General features: G+C 40.6%; 1 protein-coding gene across 2 annotated transcripts; it reads right to left on the bottom strand.

The window, feature by feature from the left end:
• Positions 1–5,782: 5,782 nt before the first annotated feature.
• On the bottom strand, positions 5,783–22,755 carry EEF1E1 (eukaryotic translation elongation factor 1 epsilon 1). Of its 2 annotated transcripts, XM_086608440.1 has the most exons (5): positions 22,625–22,755; positions 20,717–20,917; positions 13,700–13,795; positions 9,053–9,130; positions 6,424–6,454 (listed from the first exon to the last, which is right to left on the bottom strand). In XM_086608440.1, exons 1-4 carry the CDS (start codon positions 22,730–22,732, stop codon positions 9,056–9,058), a joined length of 480 nt encoding a protein of 159 aa, XP_086464566.1. In that variant the 5' UTR covers positions 22,733–22,755; the 3' UTR covers positions 6,424–6,454; positions 9,053–9,055. The 2 variants fall into 2 exon arrangements, with proteins under 2 accessions (XP_086464565.1, XP_086464566.1); XM_086608439.1 differs by lacking the exon at positions 9,053–9,130 and having other exon boundaries at positions 5,783–6,454.
• Positions 22,756–23,035: the final 280 nt, after the last annotated feature.

Genomic DNA, 23,035 nt, shown 5'->3' on the forward strand with positions numbered 1-23,035 from the left:
ATCAACATATGTAGTCATCATGTATTTTTTTGGAAGAGAGGCTAAACAACCTCTGTCACTTTTGCCGTGCAATGGAACCCGCTTTCTCTTTTAGGGATCACCCTGCCGCTTCCCATTAGCGTTAGCAGCACTCGGAATTGCAGAATCTTCAGAGGAACGTGCCGAGTCCTGTCATTTCCCCCACAGGCTGTCTGGCGACGATAATCCACTAAAGGATTGTTTCATCCGAGTGGCGGTGTCCGAGTCAAATGCCGGCAACAGGCAGGGAAGCCCAAACCTGTTGAGGCAGACGTCTGCCGAGACGGGAGGAATCGGAGCGACGGCTCTTCCGAGGACGAGGCGGGGGCCGTACTTTGCGCCAGCAGAATAAGTCCATGGGCTGCACCCGTGATGGGAGACCCAGACCGCCATCGTGATGGCTGGAAGTTTGCCGGCCGCCATGCCGACGCTGGCCAAAGCCGGCCCGGGGCTGCGCTTGGCAGAGGGGTGCCTGGTCGGATTAGCCACGCGGCTACTGTGTTTGATGCTCAACCTGGACGGACAGGCCTGCCAGGCAGGAACTGCTCAGGCAGATGATGCTCGGGGAGGACAAAAATTATCCACCGCGAGACTAAGAAGGCAGATGACACCCAGCAGGAACAGCCAGCCAAATCTGCCGAATCCACAATGCAGCTGGCTAGCCCGGGGCTACCTGCCTGTTTGAAGTGGAATAGACATCACCGACGAGCTGTCACATTAGATCACCAGCCTGGAAACGCTGAAAGAGATTTAGTTCTTCCAACAGAACAGGGAAAGTTTAATAGATGAAAATCTTCCTAAAGGGGCCAAGGTAGCGTGGGAGGGGAACGGGGAATCCTTCAGATGCAGCAACAATGGAAAAATCACTCACCTCCCGCCCGCCTGCAGAGCGAGCGATGGGATGCGCGGCTTTGGGCGGCTGGAGTCACCACCAGCACGGAAAACGAAGGCCACGCCTGCAGGAACGCGCTCAGAGCAGCCGCGAGGAACCCGTGCTGCAAAATCCATTCCCGCCGCTGGATCTGTGAAACCTTGGCGTGTCGCCCCGGAGCTGGGCTCCGAAGTACCAGACGTCTAACATCCGAGACGCGCGGCGGTGGGGTACAAAGAGCCAGCCTGAATCCGAAAGCTCGGCGCAGCAGAGGAGCGTGATGGCATCTCCCCTCACGCGTCTTTTACAATTCAAGCACAAAAAACGTGCAAAATACAATTCGGTTTCAATAAATCCAGGACAAAAAATGAAGGTTACCAAGCGAGTAAGCATGTGCTCAGGTGTATGGTGAATACCTGGCGTTTCCGTGAGGAACAGCAGCGGCACGATCCAATTATAGACGCAAGGAAGAAAGACTGCTCTTAGGGGGAAAATATTAAATGTATTAATCCATTAAGCAGCTGCATCACTGCAATTACACTTTGAAGTTAAAGACTGTGAAACACACCAAAGATTAAGTAAGAGAGGTGATAAAATTGAACACCAAAAGAGAAAAAAAATCAAACTGGCCTACAGATCCCTCTTCCTAGCAAAAAATAACCAAAACAAAGAGGTAAAAATATTACATACGAGGCTCTGCACACACATACAATTATAAAACCAATTTATGACCATATCAAGGCAAATTTACGTGGAGAAAAATCATGATGCCTCTGTTCCCAACTTCAGCATTCGTGTAGCAGACAAACCATAAAGTACTTGCAGAAGTGCAAACGTAAGATGCTAGCAGGTGAGAAAGAATATGAACGAGACCTCTGAATAAAGAGCTTACACTGGATTTCTTTGTAATGTTTCATAGGTGTTATCTGTTCATTTTCATCTCCCTCAGCTAACCCCTTTTTAAGTACTTTCTCCTTGTCTCTTCCAAATCCACAGTAATGACGAGCAGGGTTTTGATCATCTATAGCTTTATAACCAAGAGGAAAAGAAAGATGCCTCATCTGAGCTCTCATCTGTAATGTTACTGGCGTGCTGTCTTGAACTGCAAAGTACTCAAGTCCATCTTAAACCTCAGTTAGTCTCAACTCCCTGCTGACAACCCAAGATTCACACTCGCGCTGAAGAGTCTAGACTACTCTTCCATCAGCTATAATTATAATTATAATTGAAATAAGTGTGCATGTGTGTGTGTGAGAGAGAAAGAAAGAGAAGTTGAAGAATTTATCAATGAGCCATATTGGGAAGTTTAAGATTTACTTTACGAAAATAAGTTACCCATTTCTAAGCCTACGTTCTTCCGAAGATTCAGACGGTAGTAAGAAATTCCTGGGAGAAGGGCTGCCTCAGTTTATATTCTGAAGACGATGGGGTAGGCTACAGAGAAGGATCACAAGAAAAAATAGATTAATAAGATGTGCAAATATCACCTCTTACAGGCGAACAGCTAAGATGCTAGCCAGGAGGCTTCACTGTCCAGATGTTACGCGTTCTACCCGAAGAATCTCTGGCAATTCAATAGGTGCAAACCTCTTGAAGGCACGTACTTACTGTGGGTGGGCAGCGAAGACAGGTAACAAAACTTGCTTGGACTGTTTCAATTGCTAATCACAAGTGTTATCTCCTAACTTGGTTTCTGTGTGGAAAACCGGGATGCCAACTCGGTCGGTAAATCACCGATGACACAAAAGGAATTCAACAAGAACCATGTTATACTTTTAAGCCATAAATAAAAAAAATCTTTACAGTTTTGCTGCTGAAAAGCCTACACTTCAGTTCCATGTGAATAGTCAGGTTTTCTTAGTACCCAGGTCTAAACTGGAACTAGTTTGTTTTTTTTTTTTTTTGTTCAGTGTTAACACAGATCTCCTCAATTTTCTCATTCCTACTCACTCTTCTCTAATCCCACATTAAAAATGTGTGTTTTTTTCTATAAATCACTATTGCCCAGTTATAAGTGTCAATGCAAGAACTGTCCCTAGAGACTTTTGAAGCCAAAGTGAACTCTGACAGCTCACCTGAAAATGAAGTTACACATACAGAGACAACTCAAAATCGTCAGCACGTTTCTAACGTATCCGATGCAATACTTCAGCATCTGTTTCAAGCTGGCTTGTCTGCCAACAGTGGTCATCTTGGCATCAAGGGGAAAAAGACAAGTCAAAGTGGTAAATGTAAGATTTCACTGAACACTTATGATTATCGTATTTATTTCACTGTTGCATTCTTCAGTTGCTGAAAGGTTGTCATGAAGCACTATCTCACCATATGGCAACAACCTCAAGTCCTAGAGGCACATACTTAAAAGACCATAACATGTCAGGCCCTTTGAATAAATTAGATAGAACAATTATGCAAAATAATAATACTGCAATGATGAGATAGATTAACAAATGAGAGTGTCAGTGTTCATGAAACGCCGTGAAAATAAATTCCACACATCACTGTGGTCATCATCATCATCAAACTGCGAAGCAACAAAAGTAAAACATCACCACAGTATTTGCTGTGCCCTTCAGCAACTGAAATGTTCAGAAAGGAGAAGGGGGTTGCAAGGGAGGAAAGTCATCTTTACTAATGTTCAGTGAAACTGTAATAAAATATTACAGAAACAGAAAGACGAGTAGTAGTAGCTCTAAAAGCAGCAGAACGCTTGCCCACCTACTCCTTATACAGACCAGCAATGCTGAGAGCTCACATACACCACACCTCACCTGTAAATATGAAGCATCATCTTAAAAAACATACCTCATACAATCTCAGACAGACTAAGCTATACGTTTTCATGATTTTTCAGTTTTTTTCACAGATTTAGTTGTCCTTGATGATCAAAAGGCATTAGACAGAAAGGGGGAGAGGGGAGGAAATCAACACCATCTGCTTTTCCCAGCCATCTCTCTGAAGGCAAAGTCTCAATTCGTCCTTCTTTGCTTTTAACCCTCTACCCCCTTAAGTTTCTCCATGCAGGGGAGAGTAAACTGAAACTCTCAAGTTAGCGTACGACAATGACCAAATGCCTTTTAGACAATATAGAGTTAAATTTTACTAATCCACTTCTAAACATTTCATCTTTCTGTTAGCTGAACATTTTTTTTTTTTAAACATTTCAGCAGCAAGTAACACTTCTACACCAGAGAAAATAAAACTGGCACAGGAGGCTAGGGGATACTGCAGCAGTGGCGCGTAGCCACCTCGAGAAATCCCAACACTCGGAAACAGTGTCTGTCTGGGATTTGAAACAAAAAATGACACTCTGCAGCACCATCCCTACAAAACTTGTCTGAAACGACAGCAGTGTTGTTTTCAGCGACATTTTTAGCTTGGGTTCCGTTTCAGCGTTCTTTACCTGTACCGTAAGCTGTTTCCATGGATGAAGGCTCACACGTACACTCGACAAAACTTAAATCGTTCTCCTTTGCAGTAGCATATACAAACCCAAACAATCTGTAAATTGAATGTAAAACTTCCCCAAAACCTGACCAAATGCACTGCTGATTCCGACTCATGCTCCCCTTCAGGAATAGAAAATGGTTCATTCAAGGAGAATTTAGTAGAAGTGCAGGTATTTTTCTAAGTTGCATCCTCACCTGCTGCCAGCCACAAGCAGGGAAAAAAGCAAACTCACTCCCATACATACTACTAGCTAACAAATGTTTGAATAAATTGGGAATTAAAAGCACAAGTACTGACACCAAAACCCTCAAGCCCTGCAGTAGTCAAACATGAAAAACGTGGAGTATGAAGTTTCTAATGTACACTTGCACTAAAGCCCACTCTAGGATTCTTTTACAGATCTCCAGATGTCAGTGAGATCTTCACCATTAAGTACCTAAGGCCTGCTCTTAAACGGCAAAGAACAAGAGAAATGGTGGAAGCTGAGAATTAAGCCCCCTGAGAAGTGATGAGAACTTTTTCAAACCTATAATATTCTCATTTTTAACAATATAAAATATTCCTAAGAGTAACTGTGTGCCTGTAAACCCACTACAGAAATTATGTATATACAGAAACCCCTATTGGTGAACCCAAAACTGTCCAAGCTAAACTTACTTGTGCAATTTTCTTCTGTCCTTTTATGTGTTAGGTCATATTTTAGTTACCTCATCTCATTATCTACCTACTTTTTTCTTCAGGCCTTGGAACATTTAAAACACTCAAACACCTATCCAAGATATCTTTATATCTGACTTGCCGGGTGGGAGGCTCCTGAAGTAGTGCACGAGTTAAGACAAAAAGAACATGCAACTGAGAAGTTGTTTGCTGAATGCTGTTGTAGAAACCAACATAGAAGTTTATCAACTGAAATATCAAAGTATTTCTGTATTCCTTTCAGTGTTTTAAAAGAAATGTTAACTGAATTGTGCAGAAGGTAATTACCCAATTCAGATGTATCCTCAGGGCATTGTGTTAGCACTTTCAAATTTGTTAAAAATAAAAACAGAGGGACCACAGCCTGCAGTGAAAGGACCTGTCCAACCATCTGATTCAAGGATAGCGTCCTCGGTTTTAAAACAAACTTTAGAACAGTGAGAGTGAACTTGACGGATTAGCTCATTACTATCTTAAGCTGGGAGGGTTGGTTGGTTTCGGTTTGTTTATTTTTTTTGTGTGTGGGGTTTAGTTGTTTGGATCTTGAAACTTGCATTTGCACTTGTGTGGAAATACCATATGAAGTGAGACATATGCAAAATCTTGGAAAACACTGACTTTGTAACCCGGTTTGAAAGAAAACGCTTTTAGAATTTAAACAAAAGTCCATATACCACAAAATGAAGTAGCAAGTGAACTAATCTTTTAAAATCTACCAAAGAAAAACTAAAAAGTTTCACAGCCAAATTAAGACTACAGTTTTAAAATAATTTATTCAGTCACATAAATACTTTGTAACATTTGCATGTTCCCTTTTTCACATCCTTGGCACATAATATAGCTCTCGACTTTTACAAAACTAGTGTAAACATCTATGGACAACAAAATGAAAAGAAAGCAGGACATACGTAAAAAATAAATAGCAAAAGGAGTGAATGATTGAAGGAAAAGAAGTAATTCTTTCCTACAAAGATGATGTAATTACATTTGGATGTTTAAATGAAAGAACTTCTCATTTTTTAAAAAAAACAGTGAATTAAAACTCAATTACCATCTTTCTATCATTGTTGTATTTTAATCAGATACATGATACAGCTCTTCAACTGGTTCGAATTCTTGAAGGAGCAACAGCAATTCAATGCAATTGTATTATTTGAGGCATCGACAGTTTTGGTTCACATACAGAAGGTTACAGACCAGTATTTGCAAGCTAGTGGTTTTGGACGGGGTAACTTCTAAACTCCCAAACACTCCTCCGACACGACATTAAGATTTTCCTTAATGAGCGTTGGTGTATAATCTGTTCTTGATAAAGATGACATTGGACAGATGTTGTCGGACACCTGGATAATGCTGAATGTGATTGAACCAACGAGACACGTTAAGGTATTTCTCCTTTTCTTGCACGGTGAGGTCCACCTGCACGGGGAAGAAACACGAGGCATCAACAACAAACACACGGCAATCATTCGTGTCTTAACATGTGGTAAGGTAAAACCAAAGTGGATAGTTTTACAGCTGATTTTAACTCGCACAAAAGGTTCTCACAATCAGCAGTATTCTACCTTGATTTCACACATTAAAATTCACAGCCCAAGACAGGTATTTACTTTTCATTTACTCAGATGAGCAGGCCTGGAGGGTGGAATATACATTTGTATGATAGAGAGGGGGAAAAAGGGCATTAGCTCGCTTGAATTTAATGCATCTACCTACTCATGGGGTTAGCATACAGTACTGGGGGGAGCAGGGAAGAGTTCCACAACATGCACAAGTCTTCCACATTCATCTAGCAGGTGGTCTTGCCTCAGAGGCAAAGTGACTACTTTGCATTTCAAAGCATATTATAAGTACAGGAATAAGGTTTTTTTTTCAGGCAATTTCAGACTGGATAGAAAACTTGAAAGTTGTTTTCCATTTTGAGTAATAGCCATACAATAGTCATCAAGAAACAGCACAGCTTAACACCTCACTGTTCAGATGTGCTAGCTCACATTAAGATAGCAGTGGCACAATTCCAATCACCACAATAAAACAAACTGAAAACATTCCTCCACTTTGAGGTCTCGTTCACCAGAGTTCTCAAGTCAACAGCACAGTCGCTTGTTTTAAGCCAGATCTAAACAGTTGCAAGGTCAGGAAGAAGCCTCCTACTATCATATACCTATTGCCACAGCTCCTTGCCACAGGAATTGTCAGTAAGATTAATCAAAAGCTTAAAGCCTACCTTTATTTTGATCAGAGGACTGGGTCAGATAGAAGTCTACAATTACAGATCTTAACTATACCTTTCAAATTCTAAGTTCAAGTCAGCAACGTCCTCAAAGCTTCATTACAAAGTCTTATTGCTTCAGAGTCTTCCAAGCCAGCTGTAGAAAAACTATTCCCCTCCTGTATCACATTTGTTAACATTCCCTGATTAGCAATTTTAGGTCTCCTCATTCCTCTGTAATGAAGTCAGCTTATCAGGTTAGACAATAATCCATTTCCTCATGCTAACTTTTTTACAAGGGCACGTAGTGATAGGACAAGGAGAAATGGCTTTAAACTGAAAGACGATAGATTTAGATTGGATATAAGGAGGAATTTTTTTTTTTTACAATGAGGGTGGTGAGGCACTGGAACAGGTTGCCCAGAGAAGTTGTAGATGCCCCATCCCTGGAAGTGTTCAAGGCCAGGTTGGATGAGGCTTTGGGCAACCTGGTGTAGTGGAGGGTTTCCCTGCCCATGGCAGGGGGGTTGGAACTAGATGATCTTTGAGGTCCCTTCCAACCCAAACCGTTCTATGATTCTAACCTACTACAACTGAATTACAGATGGGGTAGTCCTCAAAACAGACTATAAAAACTGCATCAGGAACAAAATACGATCTTCACATCATCAACTTCTCTATCGTATCTCACCAACTCTTCAACCCATCAGCGTGGGATTCACCTCACTTCGTTTTCAGTTAGATAAGTTCGCCATCAAGCTTAACTAAGTCATTTTGACAACACCTGCAGTCAATGCCAAAGGGCACACCTCTAGAGGAGAGTTTTAACAGACAAATCACTAGCTAGACATGCCCAGTATTTTTCATGTGTAGACTTCTAAAACTAATCAAGTTTGATCCCCTCCTCAAAAGCTGAACAGATGGCATACTCCTTATGTTCTACAAACACTAGATCTCATAGGTAACACAGGTTCATTCAAAATTTCATCTCGGGCACAGGTCAGCTGGAAACAAGTATGTTCCCACAAAGTTTAAACCACAGGAAGAATTATACATACTCATGTACTCAGTTGTAGGAGTGAAAAGCTGGTGTTCAAAACTAAGCCTCATGTTCAATCTCACCTCGTGACACACCAACCCTTTCCATTTCAAGAGCTGCCAATTCCATTTCATTTGCTGCTTCTCCTTACTGTTCTCTCACACAGCCTAGCACTTGCCTTGGAACTGGAAAGCTTTAAACATGCAGAGGTAAAAGGAAAATAAGGATATATACAAGATAAACCACTGGAAAAATACTGAGGAAGAAGAATCTCAAGGAGTTGCAGAGCATAGTAACTGCAGCAACAACTGAAAATCAAGGATCTTGCAGCTGCTAAACCCAAATAGGTCTTCTTCCTACAGGACTCACCTGCCAGAACACAAGCATAGTCCTGCACACGTATTCCCACAACAAATTCTGCAATTTTGAACTGTTATGAGCCCCAGTTCAGGCAGTATGAGAAAGTCTGCTTTTCTTGCTGCTGGCATGGAAGTGGCAGCACTATTCCTACAGCTGTTTAGTCTGAGAGAAGTGCACAGACAAATCAAAACACAGCCACATATTATTTCTGCTAAGCTAGAAACACAAGAAAGTTAATCAGCATTAGCCAAGGGGGAGAGAACAACACCGCGAAGGGGAAAAACTCCGGAATTTTTAAAGGCATTACAAACAAAAAGTGGAAGTTATTAAAATGTATCACTGAGCACTGCACAAATTGCCTGAGCTTCTGCAAGTGAAGCATATCCAGGACAAAAAACTCCAGTACCATTTAAGGGAAGATGCTTTTGATCACCTGCAGTTTGCTATAATTAATGGTAGTTGGAAGCTGGTGCTTGATACGAAGCTGTAAAACAAAGCAACACAGAGCATGAAAAGAGAAATGTGTGCTCTAAGGCCATCTAAAATTACAGAAAGTGAAAAGTATTTAAGCATGAGCGGATCCTAAAAACACTGTCACTCTAAGTTCTGTGAGTGTTACACACTTCAAGTTATAATTACAATATCCTTTTTCAAAGTCTTTATGGGTAAGCACTTGGTTAAGAAAATACTCAACTAAACTTTGGATTTTGCAGCAGGTACAGTATTTCCTCCCCATAATTTTCTACTGATAATTCTCAATCTTCACATTTCTCTGATGTAAATCAGAAATAAAGTCTGGAAAACTAGTCCTCTTCCATTCTGTTAGCGTAGTGAAAAAACATCTGAAGGGCAAATCAGACAGCTACTCTCATAACAGAACCCCTTCCTGTACTCTAGGCACAACAAGCAAGATATTTTCACTTATTTACATAATGTACTTTATCACTGAAATACATTAAAAAGCACTTTGTGGCATGCTCTACTTTTTACTCAGAACATAACTCTTAGGTTAATTGTTTAGAGATCACTTCCATGGCATTTTTTACAACATTTTGTTAGATGAGTATTTTCTGTTCTTCCTCATTAAATTAGATAATTCCCCCAAGTTAAGAAAGGCTGCTGTTCTGCTGTTAAAATAATTATTTGCTATTAAAGCAATTATTTTAATAGCAAAGAAGCAGACACTCAATTTGACAGGTTTTTTTTTTTTCTAATGTCATGGAGGAAAAAAAAAAGTCTTATTCTTCCACCACAAAGCTCATAAAGGGTAAGCAAGGTGGTCATCATACAAGGCAACGAGGAGAGTTTCTAGAAGGGCTATAAATATAATAAATGCTTTAATTATATTTGCTTTCAGCAGCATAGGGGATGCAGGCATAAATTCCCATTCCCACACCCTGCATGTGCATGGAAAGTCTAAAAACATCTGCCTAGATTTTAAGTTCTTCAGCACCAAGAAAAGGATAAGATGCTATCCCATTTTTTAAATTTACCCTTTAGATATGAGGGAAAGAGGAAAAAAAACCCCCCACACAGTTGAATGGTGTATTTAATGAAATACATGTACTTTCACATAGTTTTGATTAATGTTCGGCTGTTAAAGTAACATGCTTAAAATTAAACCTTTCTTTAAAGTAAAACTGAATTACATTTCTAGCATCATTCTTTAGAAGGAAAGCCTGTTATCCCAGCACTAAGATAAGCAGCGTATCAGTGACTATTAACAAAAATTCTCAGCAATCTGTTTATTACAGGAAATGTTCCTTATGGAAAAAATTAACCAGAAAATGAACAACTATTGAAGTCTCTAATATTAGAGTTCAGTATTAGTAGTTCTGACCAGAGGAGAACAACTTTGTTTTGTACTTGGTTTGACCCCAAGATTTTGACTGAAGCTTCTTCCAATTGCAGATATAAATTTCACCCATAAGTTATTTTCTAGATCTTATTAAAGAAATTTTTAAGTCAGACATACAAATTTGAGTCTACTACTTTGGTTCTGACAAGATTTTTGAAGTATAAAAACAGATCAACCTTTGTATTTCTCTTAAATAGAATTGGACTTATGCTGTTTGAAAAAAAACCTCAAGAACAAAAACATAAGGTTTTTTTTATTTTAAATGATATGAAAACAAGTTCATTACCACAGGGGGAATTTAATGCTTACTGATTGCCTGAGCTATCCTCAAGCAACGCTCCCAAATTCATGATTTCTCTGCAATCTGTGTTTTAACCTAGTAGGACTTCATCGTTCATCATATTTATCCACATATTTAAGTAATAAAAGTGTCTAAAGACAAGAAGATTTGTATTAGATACATGGAGATATGGAATTACATATGACAATGTAAATCACATTGACTGACAAAGCTCCTTTAGACAGTTAGCATCAAGCGTTACACTTTTTGGGTGTTTGTGACCTGTATCATGATGCAGAACAACAATGTATACAGTTTAGCTCCTGCCTTATTATTCCAAGTCCATGTTTCTAATTAGTAGACTCCAAATAGACTCAGTCTACAAGAAGCCTAAAACACTACCTGTGAATCTGACTCTCTCTCATTAAAATACGAATTCCCTTCCCACAATAAGGATTTTTTAAAAACATAGTACTATTGTGCTTACAGTAACCAGAAGGGAGAGGAAGAAAGGAAGGTATACAACTGCAAAATTAAGAGTTGCTGCTGTTCAGTAAGTTCAACTCCATGTGCCTGGACAGTGAGGAATCAGGTTCCAGAACCTCCCTAGATAATGGGAAGGGCAAAATGAAGGTGGGACAAAGGAAGGAATACGAAGATGTATGATCTATCTTCAGAAACACTAAGAAAAGAAGAGGAAACCACAGGTGAAGATGTGAGAAATAGGACTGGGTGGTCTTAAAAACTTTTCCAATGAAATTGGCATCAGAGGGCTTTTAAAGTTTTAATAATACTTGTCTCACTCAGGATGATCATGGTACGTCACTAATATTTACAGTATTCTATTACTAACATCTGTGTTAGTCTCTCAAAAGCAGAGATTAATCCTAAAGGCCATTAACAGCTTGATGGACAGCAAGAACTGTGAGTCTCCCCTCCCCGTGTCTCCCATTTCTACCTCCTCTCGAAGATCTACAGAAAACATTTATTGGTATTTTACACCAGCCTCAGCTGAAACAGTGGTGGATATGACAAACTGCTTCCCTGCACATTAAGAGATGCAGCAGCTTCTTCCCCTCCCTCCAGGTTTAGGGCAGAGAAGCAGTTCTTGATGTACTCTCTTCCCATTACAGGAAAAATAAAAACAATAATTAAATTAAAAATCACGGGATTCTAAAGTTCAAGATCTTACCTCTATAGTTAAGTACTAATATTAATCAATTCTGAAACCTTCAAAACACATGTAATTCCTAGCTAGCAGCTTCTAGATTGTCCTTTTTATTTAGGAGAGCCACCTCATTATTTGTCCTTTATACCTTTCCGATTCAGAAAATCGTCCTCCATGAAATCCAACCTTTCAGAAACAGATGCTGTACTATAAACATGTCCCAAGCAGCGTCTGGATAGTTGCAGGCACCCAGGAGCACCAAGTCATTTGTTTTTACCATCTGTTCTATTTCCCAAAGCAATAACTTGTATCTTTTCTTCTTGATTAGGTGGTCTACTCTAGAGCAAACTCTAAATTTAAAATACGCTTGATTTTCCCCTGCCTAAGTTTAAAAAAAAAAGGTCTCATTTGAACTCGTACTCTCTTACAGCACATACAGTCATATTTTTAGAAAGCACTTACACGTTTTTTTCTGTGCCTACATATCATCTGTGAAAGGTAACTCATCCTGACACTCTAGTGAACACATCTATCCTACTACTTAAGATATTTTACGAGGCAAATATGATTTAACAGCATTAATTCTAAGTGACTTACTCTAATGTGTTTTCAAAAGCCTTCTGAAATGAAGCTTCCCTTCCCTCCCCTCTGCACTTTCACTCCTGGACAGTCAAGACACACAAGTTCTCGCTCGTTCTTGGTAGTATTTAATAACTTGATCTACCCACCCCCTAACTCCTCCTTCTGGAAGTGCAGCATCCTTGCACTCTTCTCCCAGAGCCCTTTTAATCACACGAAGTAACCATTCACGCATTCTCAGACACGTGCATTTGTCAGAGGCATCTTTTTCTGATTACCCCCTCCCCTTCAATTTTCTAACATAAAATTGACTGATTTTATCTTCTGCCAAGAATTTTGCAGACCTTTTTGTTTAAAGTCCTTTGGTTTGTTAAGTAATATCCACTCCAGAGAAGGACAGCTCATTTACAACCACGTTATAGCCACCAAAACACAAATAACTTCTACTGCTTCATCTTTAAATTACCACTTGGGAGTTCAGAAGTGAGATGCAATGATTTATGAGACCTTCACAGTAAACCCTGGGCTGACTGGGAAGAATTTCAATATCTTCTCCACTCAGTACAAACTTTTATTTTTGGTTTTGGAGCGGGTTTGTTTTGTTTTGTTTCTTTTCCTTCTCCTAAGCACCAGCTCCCCGTGTTATTTTCATATTCTGTATGTTATCAAGTGTTACCATTTAGTCTTGAAACACAAATGACGTTTTGTTATGTCTCAGTTTTATATGCATTCATCCTTCAGGAATTTAATTTACATGCATCATTCACAGCACCAGCAGCATTTCTCCAACACTAACAAGGTTAGCACTTTCAGTTCTGACACGGCCTTTCAGTGTCATTTATCTCTTTCCCCATGTAGTTCTGTAAGCAGGCATGTTTCAGACTTGAACAGAGTCCTCACACCTAGAAACACAGGGACAGGTACCATCCTTGTTACATTACACAGAGGAAATAAACATATTCTGGACACTACAGATCTTTTGACAGATCCAGAGATAAACATTAGAAAAAAAAGAACTTCATTTTAAAGTTTTATTTGAAGGTCTTATATTTTTGTTGTGTAATTATCATTTATCAATTTGGTAGGTCAACTTCTACAGCAATAAACCGCCTTTTAGATAAACAATTATGAAAGTTGTACACAGATAAAAAATGCAAATAACACTTACCATGACATGATGCAATCCATAGTACATCAAAATGTCTGCTAAGGTAAAAATATTTCCTGCAAGGTAGACTTTATCTTCAAGGTGTACGTTAAGATCCTAAAAAGGAAAAAGTCATTATACAGCTATAGTAGCAACTTTGTAAGATAAAATATTAAGGCAATTGTTAAAAATAATAGAAAACCTCCTCTGGACATCATGCATGTAAAACAAAATAAATGCCAGCTTTAATTTACCCAACTCAAAGGAGAACAACATTAAAAGAAGAAGAAATTCTAAAAATCATCAAGATAATAAACTGAAGTATCATCATTCTTTGACAGTGAGGACTCACTAATATTCAAGTGCTGGTCTCTAAACAAAGTGCTAGCCAGCTTGCGGCAGGCACATAATTTTTCATAATTCCCTCACATTGACTCAAATTTTTTTGTAAATATGAGAGTGACTTATTTTACATATTAAGCTGACTTCACAGAAACACTTTCAAATCTGTCTTTTCTTGGCTTCAAGTTACCAGAATTCAAAAATGCAAGAGTTGTGTTGTTTTTTCTTTTATTAGCACATATGACTCAGAAGCACCACTGTGACATGTCTGATGGGTGGAGATTGACCGAAGGAGAGTATATTGCTCTTCCAGCAGCAGCTTCTCCTGTCCTCCAGAACTCACTCCATGCAGCTGGACAGCAAGGTTCTGGAACTGCAAATGTGTAAGAACCAGGGAAACACAGAGGGATGGTGGGGTGGGAGGCAAATACCGAGTGTTTAAAGCTCAATGCTGGAAACTTGACACCCATCAGTCGGTATCATTCGACATCTGCTTTTATTAGTGCTGAAGTTGCTGCTCGTATTAGTCATTAAGAGCTGCTGTCAGTCCAGTTGCTATCCAAGTCCACGGGAAGAGAGCACTGCTTCAGCATCTTAAGATCATCTCTCAACAATTCCCTATCAGAGGCCGTAAGGGTGAGTAGTAGGCGGCTTCCATTTAGGTTCAACAAATAAATATTTCAAATCTGTATTACTCTAAGACCTTTTTTCATGTTTTTTTTTTTTTCAGCCTGCCAGAAAACAGGAGGCTGACAGAATCATCATTGCTCAAGCACCTCAATCCGGAGAACACAGGCATCACACACCAGCTCTACTTCTTTTCCTGTCCTTCCTTTTCTCCACATCTTACCTCCTTCTCGTCCAACTTATGCACCTTCCTGCCCCCTACTTCCCTCTAAAGAAAAACATAACAGCAAACAAACATCTGCTTTAACCCTGACCTCAGCATAAGCAAGCTTTCATTTTATAACATTCTTTACAGAAATGCAGGAAAAGTTTCCCAGCTTTCCCTTGGATTTGAAAACTCTCCCTTTTAGTATTCTTCTGTCAGTTAACTGGTAGTAGATGCATCCCTTTTTCCTCAGAGATCTCCTTAAGCCACCCTCTACCTCCAACCCAGAAACAGAAGCTGCTTAAAACATAACTAGTATTTTTCAAAACATCCCTAAAATAATTTTTCCGTCTCAATTACAGCATGTTCCATTTTAAGACAAACTTTTAAAATAAAAGTCTAGGGTAAGGAGAAGGAGGTTAATAATTAGTGAACACTTAAAAATTACATTTAGCCTTCAGCATATTGCATTTTTTGTGGTTCCGTAATTTTACTGATATGGAGCTATCCCACAAGGCATACCTAAAAGAGACAAAACCAAACCACAAAAATAAAATGCTGAAGACTGTGAGACATGTGACCTTGCGTTTGAATTTGACAAGTTTGACTCCACTATGTCACCTTACTACTTCTTTGATAACCTCTTCATGACAGGACTCCTGTACTTCTGTAATATTTAAACATCCCCGTGTCTGCTTTCATTTCTTTTATTAGAGCAAATCAGGGAAAAATATTAACCCCTGCATACTTAAAATTCTGTTAAGGTCACCTGCTCCTGGCTATGTAACTTCTTTTCTTTAAACTGGTTTACTGCTTTGTTCATGTTAGTTAGGTCTCAAATTACTTTAGACATGTAACTACAGTTCTGTGGAATTTCATACACACAACATAAAGGCAAATGCAATGTTAAGAAGAAAAAGCTTGCAGGAAGAAAAAAATATCTACAAATTTGTTTACTATGGAAAAAAAATCATAAACTTATCTATTCTGACACTGATTGTCTGACCAGCATTTTTCTTTTTGATTAACCAGAAATTCAACATGGATTATAATGAGAAGTAATACCAGTGAAATTATATCCCCCTGCTCCAACCCTCCTCCTTCTCAGTCTAGGCTATGGAATCAGGATTTTGTAAAGTAAAAAGCTCATTATCTCTTAAGGTACAATCAACACAGTTATTTCCCTACTTAAACTTGTGGATTTCTGCATCAAAGTTATAGCATGCTAATTCTTAGTTTTATACATCTTCAAGAGGTAGAATAGTTTCTGTATAGAAACATTGTTTCTCCAGTTGTTCAGGATGGGTTAGTATCATACACAGAATAAATCTGTTATTTGAATATACTGTGGATGTATACTCAAAATATTCATCAATTAAAAAAATCCTTACAACTTTGAAGGCAAGGTAAGTAATTACAGCACGAATAATTACTTAGTCTGGTTCATGAAATTTTATTAAGTCAGTTAACTGAAAAAATAGAATTCGACAAAAATTGTTTAGTCTTGGATAAATTAGTATTACTTTACAATTCCGGTTTTGAACATGTACTTTCCTTCTGTAAAACATGGACAGATATTGCAACTTCATTCTGTGAATTAAGCTAATTCAGAAACATCACAGAGCAATCCTTTTCTCCTGTGCACGAGGCACCTCTAGTTTATCTTGCCTCACGCATTATGCATCCCATAGATGATTAAATTATTGGCTAATAGCCAACTGTGTTAACATTCCTGGAAGTCAAGCTTTCTTAAGTGATCATGGTATTACACTGAAATAGTGCTCCTATCCTGAAGGGATCAATGAAAATATGGATACAGAACTGTACTGGAATTTCTATCACATCCAGGAAGTTCAGGTCTGTTGCAGTCATGTGTATCATCATACCTGTTTCAGGTACCCAACTGACTAGGCATACACAATCCCAGTATAAATGACTGAAACAGTCTTGGAAGTTGCTTGTAACTGTATGAACTTTCCGATGTGATCCCTCAGGAAACCCTTTCTCAAATTTCACACAGGTATTTAAGGCATAACTGGCACAACTGCAGTTTTATGCACTAACACACATTGAACAACTGCAGTAAATCAAATTCTGGTTTTCATAGAATCACAGAACGGTTTGGGTTGGAAGGGACCTCAAGGATCATCTAGTTCCAACCCCCCTGCCATGGGCAGGGACACCCTCCACTACACCAGGTTGCTCAAAGCATCATCCAACCTGGCCTTGAACACTTCCAGGGATGGGGCAGCCACAACTTCTCTAAGCAATCTGTTCCAGTGCCTCACCAACCTCTGAATGAAAAATTTCTTCCTCACATCTAATCCAAATCTCCCCTCTTTCAGTTTAAAGCCATTGCCCTTTTGTCCTGTAAAAAGTTCCTCTCCAGCTTTCCTGTAGGCCCCCTTTAGGTACTGGAAGGCTGCAATAAGATCACCCCGGAGCCTTCTCTTCTCCAGGCTGAACAGCCCCAACTCTCTCAGCCTGTCTCCATAGCAGAGGTGCTCCAGCCCTCGGATCATCTTCGTGGCCTCCTCTGGACCTGCTACAGCAGCTCCGTGTCCTTCTTGGTTTTGGGTATGAGGGAGAAAAAGCAACATAAAGAAGAGAAGTTGCATTACCTGAAGACTAACCAACGTATTTCCATTTGCTTGTTCTATGGAAAAAAAGTCTAATTTACAGCCTAGATCCAGAGTGACAGCTCAACACATCCCACCCATGGCACACTTCTGGCTACCCCACAGGACTGCTCGCTGTCTTTTAAGCGTGCAACGTAGTTGCCTGTAATTCCATTCATCCAACACGGCAACTGAATCCCTTTCAGTCACCGCAAGCTGAGACAGCAGCTCAGATAAGTAACAGTTGCTTCTTACCACAACTCAATGGCTTCCCATGGGTCTAATCACGCTCTGATTTTGTTTTGGATATTTTCCCTGCGACGAGACACCGCGAGCGTACACACTCGCCTTACCAACAGAAGCACATCCTTTCAGTCAGCAATATTCTCAAGGTCACGTCCGCCCTAAATGTCTCTATATTACACCGTGCAAAGGCAGAGCTGAGCGCTCTGAAACACCTCAGGACAGCCTCTGACCACGCAGAACCCAGGAAAATGACTCCACAGCCATACCCAAGAAAAGCAGAACTGCACTGCTGAGGCACAGCCATATTTTTAGCTCTAATGCAAGACGCTTCTCTGTCTAACTGGCGAACTAGGAGCTAAACCTGGTCTGGAAGAATATTATATTCAGAGTACTGAGTTTCCTGTAAAAGACAGAAGAAAAAGAACCAACAAACATTGCTTAAATAGTCAAAATTCCATCTTTTACACCTGTAAGTGTACAAAAATATCCTGGTGCTAACAAAAAAAGGGAGAGAAGTGAACACGGAAAAAGTCTAAGTTTAACAAATGCTTGCTGGGCGAGCTTGCCAAAGTAGGTAGCCCTTCCATTTGGGAGTCTGTCAAAAAACTGTGCACAAGAACTACGGATTAACAGCATGGACAGAGCGTGGATTAACTTGTTTATGTATCTGTGGAAAGAGTAATTTTTCAAACAAGCACATTAAGTAAGAATTGAAGCTCTTATTCAGACTTCTAATTGGATTTCATTATTAGAGCCAGACAGCACAGGAAATTGGGACAAGACTAGTTGAAATCATGGAACATTTTCTGTATGAGACACTGAAAGTAGTACACAAGAATTCTCGGTTATAATTATCCTCCAGAGACTAGAGATTTCCATATTTCTGTGGAAGCTTTTTTGTGAATTCAAGTAAAAGCTCCCAGTTATCCACAATTTGCCTCTTAAGATGGGATAGGGAGGAAGAACCCTTACCTTTTGAATACGTAAAATTGACAAAGAGACACTCACATCTCCTGAATGGAATTCATTAACATCTAACTAGATACGTGATGGCACAAGTGTTTCACAAAGGTTCTCAATTCCTTCCCAGAAACTACTGGTTATCAAGCACAACTACTCAGCTATTTTTGTATTTGTTTCTTATGCAGCTTAATTTACTACTATCCAAACATCAAAGCAGCAAAGAAAAACACTCTCATCCTGTGGAAAAGAAAGTTAACATAATGCTTTGGATGTTATGTTAGCACTGCCATCGACAATCATTCCCACACGTCTGCTAACAAACAGTTCAGAGGTTTTGCTCCTGTTTATTTTGTGCAGTACAGGAGTGCAAATTGAAGTTGGACAAAACTCCAAGAGCACTTCCATTGGCTGGTTCTGAACAGCATGGCATTTGCTCTGAATAAACATAAAAAGCCTGGCTGAGATGGTCTGACCACATCATGACTGTTTTCATGCCAAGTAACGACTTCAGTCAACATGTCAGTAAGAACAATTTAAGAACCCATTTTCCTAAGGCCAACAGAAACCCCTTCGTGTTCCAACGACCAAACACTAAATCAATTATTTACTGACATTTTTCAGAGCAGTTAAGGGTTAAATAGAGGCAGCCTAAAGTTTATAGCAGAAGTGATGGAACTGTTTTCACCACAGCTCATGATAAATTGTGGCTCGAGGCTGCAACTGTCCCAAGGCTGCCATTGTGTACTCCAGACACGTTGTAAAACTTAGTCTCAGACTTGCCTCTTGATTTTAGTTTTTCTTTTTTTCATCCATACTCTCTTTTGACATAGTATACTTTAGTGGTAGGCTGTGTTTTTTTCTGCTTAATCATGGTGGCAAGAGGACAAATTAAAAAAAAACATTCTTAATTGATACACTATGAAATTATTAGTGCTGGAACAATTCTTGCAGTACCTGTAGGAGGCCTACAGGAAAGCTGGAGAGGGACTTTTTACAAGGGCGTGTAGTGATAGGACAAGGGGAAATGGCTTTAAACTGAAAGAGGGTAGACTTAGATTGGATATAAGGAAGAAATTTTTTCAGTGAAGGCCGTGAGGCACTGGAACAGGTTGTCCAGAGAAGCTGTGGCTGCCCCATCCCTGGTAGTGTTCAAGGTCAGGCTGGATGAGGCTTTGGGCAACCTGGTGTAGTGGAGGGTTTCCCTGCCCATGGCAGGGGGTTGGAACGAGATGATCTTTGAGGTCCTTTCTAACCCAAATGATTCTATGATTAATTCCAGAGCAACCCTGTGTCAAAATAAACACTGGCCACTCAACATCTGCTAAGAAAAAAAACCAAACACACACATCCATACGAAAATTTAAAAGTGCTATATTAGATTACACTTAAAGGCAGAGATTCTCCTTCAGGTGGCATGTTTCTCAGTAAGGAAATTTCATTTTGTTTGGAAACACCTGATGTACCAACCTATTCATATTTCAGTACATCGTCTTTTCTACATTGCCAGAGTTGCCAAGGCTAAAACTAGAAACAGACACCAGCTTCTGCATGAAACCACCGTATCTCCGCCTCTCCTTTTAACACTCAAACGCAGTTCTGCAAACAGCTGCTTTATCAGCACACACACGTGAGCATCATCGCTTACGCCATCCAGAGCAGGTGTGTTTGTAGGAAACAGGACAGAACACTAGCTTTTGTTTTTTTCTATGATAGAAGGGCAAGAAATATAAAAAAAGTTAGTTATTTATTCTCATTTGGTCTTCTCACAGTTTGGGAGAGAATAAAAGGCATCACAAGTTTGTTTGAAAAACAACTGAAATTCTGAGTTTAGGCTGTTTTCCCTCCTGTGCCAGGTTGTTGGGGTATTTTTGTCAATAAAAGTGAAAAGCAGCAAGCAGAATAAAAGCTAGTACTTAAAGATACTGCCAAGTCTTCACCATTTGCTCAGTTTTATTAACTGGTTGTCACATTAGCACTGTAATCTTTGAGGTCTAGTCACTCCCCAATTCAGTGGCAAGGTAATGAAGTACTCCCTACCTTCAGAATTACTCTAGTATCTTCTCTACTAGAGCCTCCATCTACTCGAGTCACTCTATATTCCAACCACTGCTGAACAACAGCCTTCTCCTCCGCAGTACTTCCAAGCAGTTGGTCTTTCTTAGCCTGTTTAACGAGGTGGGCAGCTATGGTCATTAATCCTGTGAGACCAGGACCATTGTTTGTTTGAAGGACAGGAACCTAGAAGAGGAAACAAAAGCGTAACACCAAACAACTCATTCAAAAAGCAGTCTCTAAGAACAGCTACTGTTTTCTTATAGTCCCTCGAAAGGATCTTAAAAGCAATATATCAGTATTTAGAAGTATCCATACTAACGGCAGTAACATCAAAAAAGGTGTCATGATCTCTTCTTACTCTTTGAGGTGGTTTATTTTCATTTTTTTTCAGAAGAAATGTGTTTAACAGATGCACGTAGACAAACCAAGACACCTTTAGCTCCAATTAATCAAATTCTTCCAATATTAGCAGGAAATAGCACTGCTCATTCTAACACTGGCAGAAATCTTATTCACTAACTTTTAACTCATTTTCAAATTCAGGACTCTGACTTCAGACTGTGAAGTTAGCAGCACCCAATTCCTCTCTGGGCAGACCGCAGTAGCTAGAGGTACAAAACCCTTATTCACACTCACTGTTCTAGTGCCAAACACTCTGGCAGAGTCAGCAGCTCACTGGTAACAGCTGAGGACAACACAGCTCCTCTAGGTTTAACCATGTCTTTGTTAGTGACATTACCACGTGTTAAACTGTGGGAGAGGAGACTGAACCACTAAGAGTGAAAAATGAATGGAAAAGAGACTGAAGGCCATTCAGTCATTTAACAGCAAACAACAGAAGAGAAACTGATTAAAATGCAATAGTTTGGTGTTTTTTTTTTAAAGTGTCTGACCACACAGAGGAGCCTGTCTATGCTCAGATTTATTAACATAAGATTCAAGTTGAAAGCATAATATTCATTTTGCAGTCGTAGCCAGACTTTGACTACTATTCATTTTTCCCACTGAACATGCAGTCAAAAAACAAAGCTATGAACAGATCTAGTTACTTGATTTTTCAGACTTATGCTTTATAGCAATAGCATTAAAATACCAGCTGGGCTGTTAAACAATTAAGGAAGATTTTGCAACCAAAGAATGCTATTCGGGACTCTGATCACAAACAGTAACTTTAGTCAATAAAAAACCACAGAAAAACATAACGCAACCATACAGCTTCTTTTCTCCGTTGACGTTTTCGGAGCGAATCACATAAAGGCTCTCACACATTTGTGACGCTCTCAGCCTCACATTACATTTCTCTCAGATGCCTCTTAAGCCAGACCTTAACGTTTCAGTACGAACTTCAAAATGTCGAGACATCTACTTTAAAAGAGCAGAATACTGAAGACCAACAGTTCCTCACTACAGATGCATTTCGGATATTATATCTGCATCTTTTTTCACGTAATTTAAGCACACCAGCACAGACACAACTTGCACCAGGAAAACAGGGAGGAGTAAGAACAAGTACGTTTTAAGCTGACATCACTCCAACGACACAGCACAACCCTTCCACAGGCAGAGGCTTCCAGAACCCGCGAGTAGGTGGCGAGGCCCCACAGCCACAACTTAAGGCGGGTGGTGAGGGAAGGGGCCGAGGGAGAAGAGATGAACCTCCGTGCTCAAGGGGAAGAGCCGACCGCGCGGGGATGCGCAGCCGAGGCCGACGCAGGGCCCGCCCCTCCCGGGGAGGTGGGGTGGGAAGCCCCAGCCATCGTGGCACCGGTGGCGGGGGGAATGGTGGCGCGGGACCGGGATGGGGAGGCGGGAGGGCCAGCGGCGAGGCGAGAAACCTTTGGGGAAGGGGGTTAGCGGCGCCCGCGCCCGGCCCCTCCTCGCTCCCTTCACCTTCCGCTCCCCTTGGACGCCGTACTTGCTCCCTTCCGGCAGGCCCAGCAGCCTCTCCAGCAGCGCCAGCTCCTCCACGCCCGCCCCCGGCCGCGCAGCAGCTGCCATCTTCGCCGGAGGATCCCCTGGGAAAGGAAGAGGCGCGGCAAACGCCACCCAACAACAACCGCCAACCCCATTGGAAGACAGCACCACCACGGCGTCAAAGGAACCGCCACTGCTATTGGCCTGAAGGGGCCGGCCAGCCAATCAGACGCTCGGCGCAGTCAACGCGTGCGCTGAGCCGAGGTGGAGGGGGGGGAGCTGCGGATTACAAACGGCGCCTCTCCCCCGCCTGTGGGGTAGTTCGCGCATGCGCACGCTGGGTGCGCGACACAGGGGCGCTAAGCCACGCCCCCGGGGCGTGGTCTC

The sequence above is a fragment of the Tauraco erythrolophus genome, chromosome 3, assembly GCF_009769465.1.
Source record: "Tauraco erythrolophus isolate bTauEry1 chromosome 3, bTauEry1.pri, whole genome shotgun sequence".
Lineage (NCBI taxonomy): Eukaryota > Metazoa > Chordata > Aves > Musophagiformes > Musophagidae > Tauraco > Tauraco erythrolophus.

Coding starts and splice junctions, on each gene's coding strand:
- EEF1E1 (XM_086608439.1), bottom strand. CDS start 22,732: ATGGCAGCTGCTGCGCGGCCGGGGGCGGGCGTGGAGGAGCTGGCGCTG. Junction 13,796..20,716: donor ATACTAGAGTAATTCTGAAG/GTAGGGAGTACT, acceptor TTTCCTTTTTAG/GATCTTAACGTACACCTTGA. Junction 6,455..13,699: donor ATGGATTGCATCATGTCATG/GTAAGTGTTATT, acceptor TTCCCCGTGCAG/GTGGACCTCACCGTGCAAGA.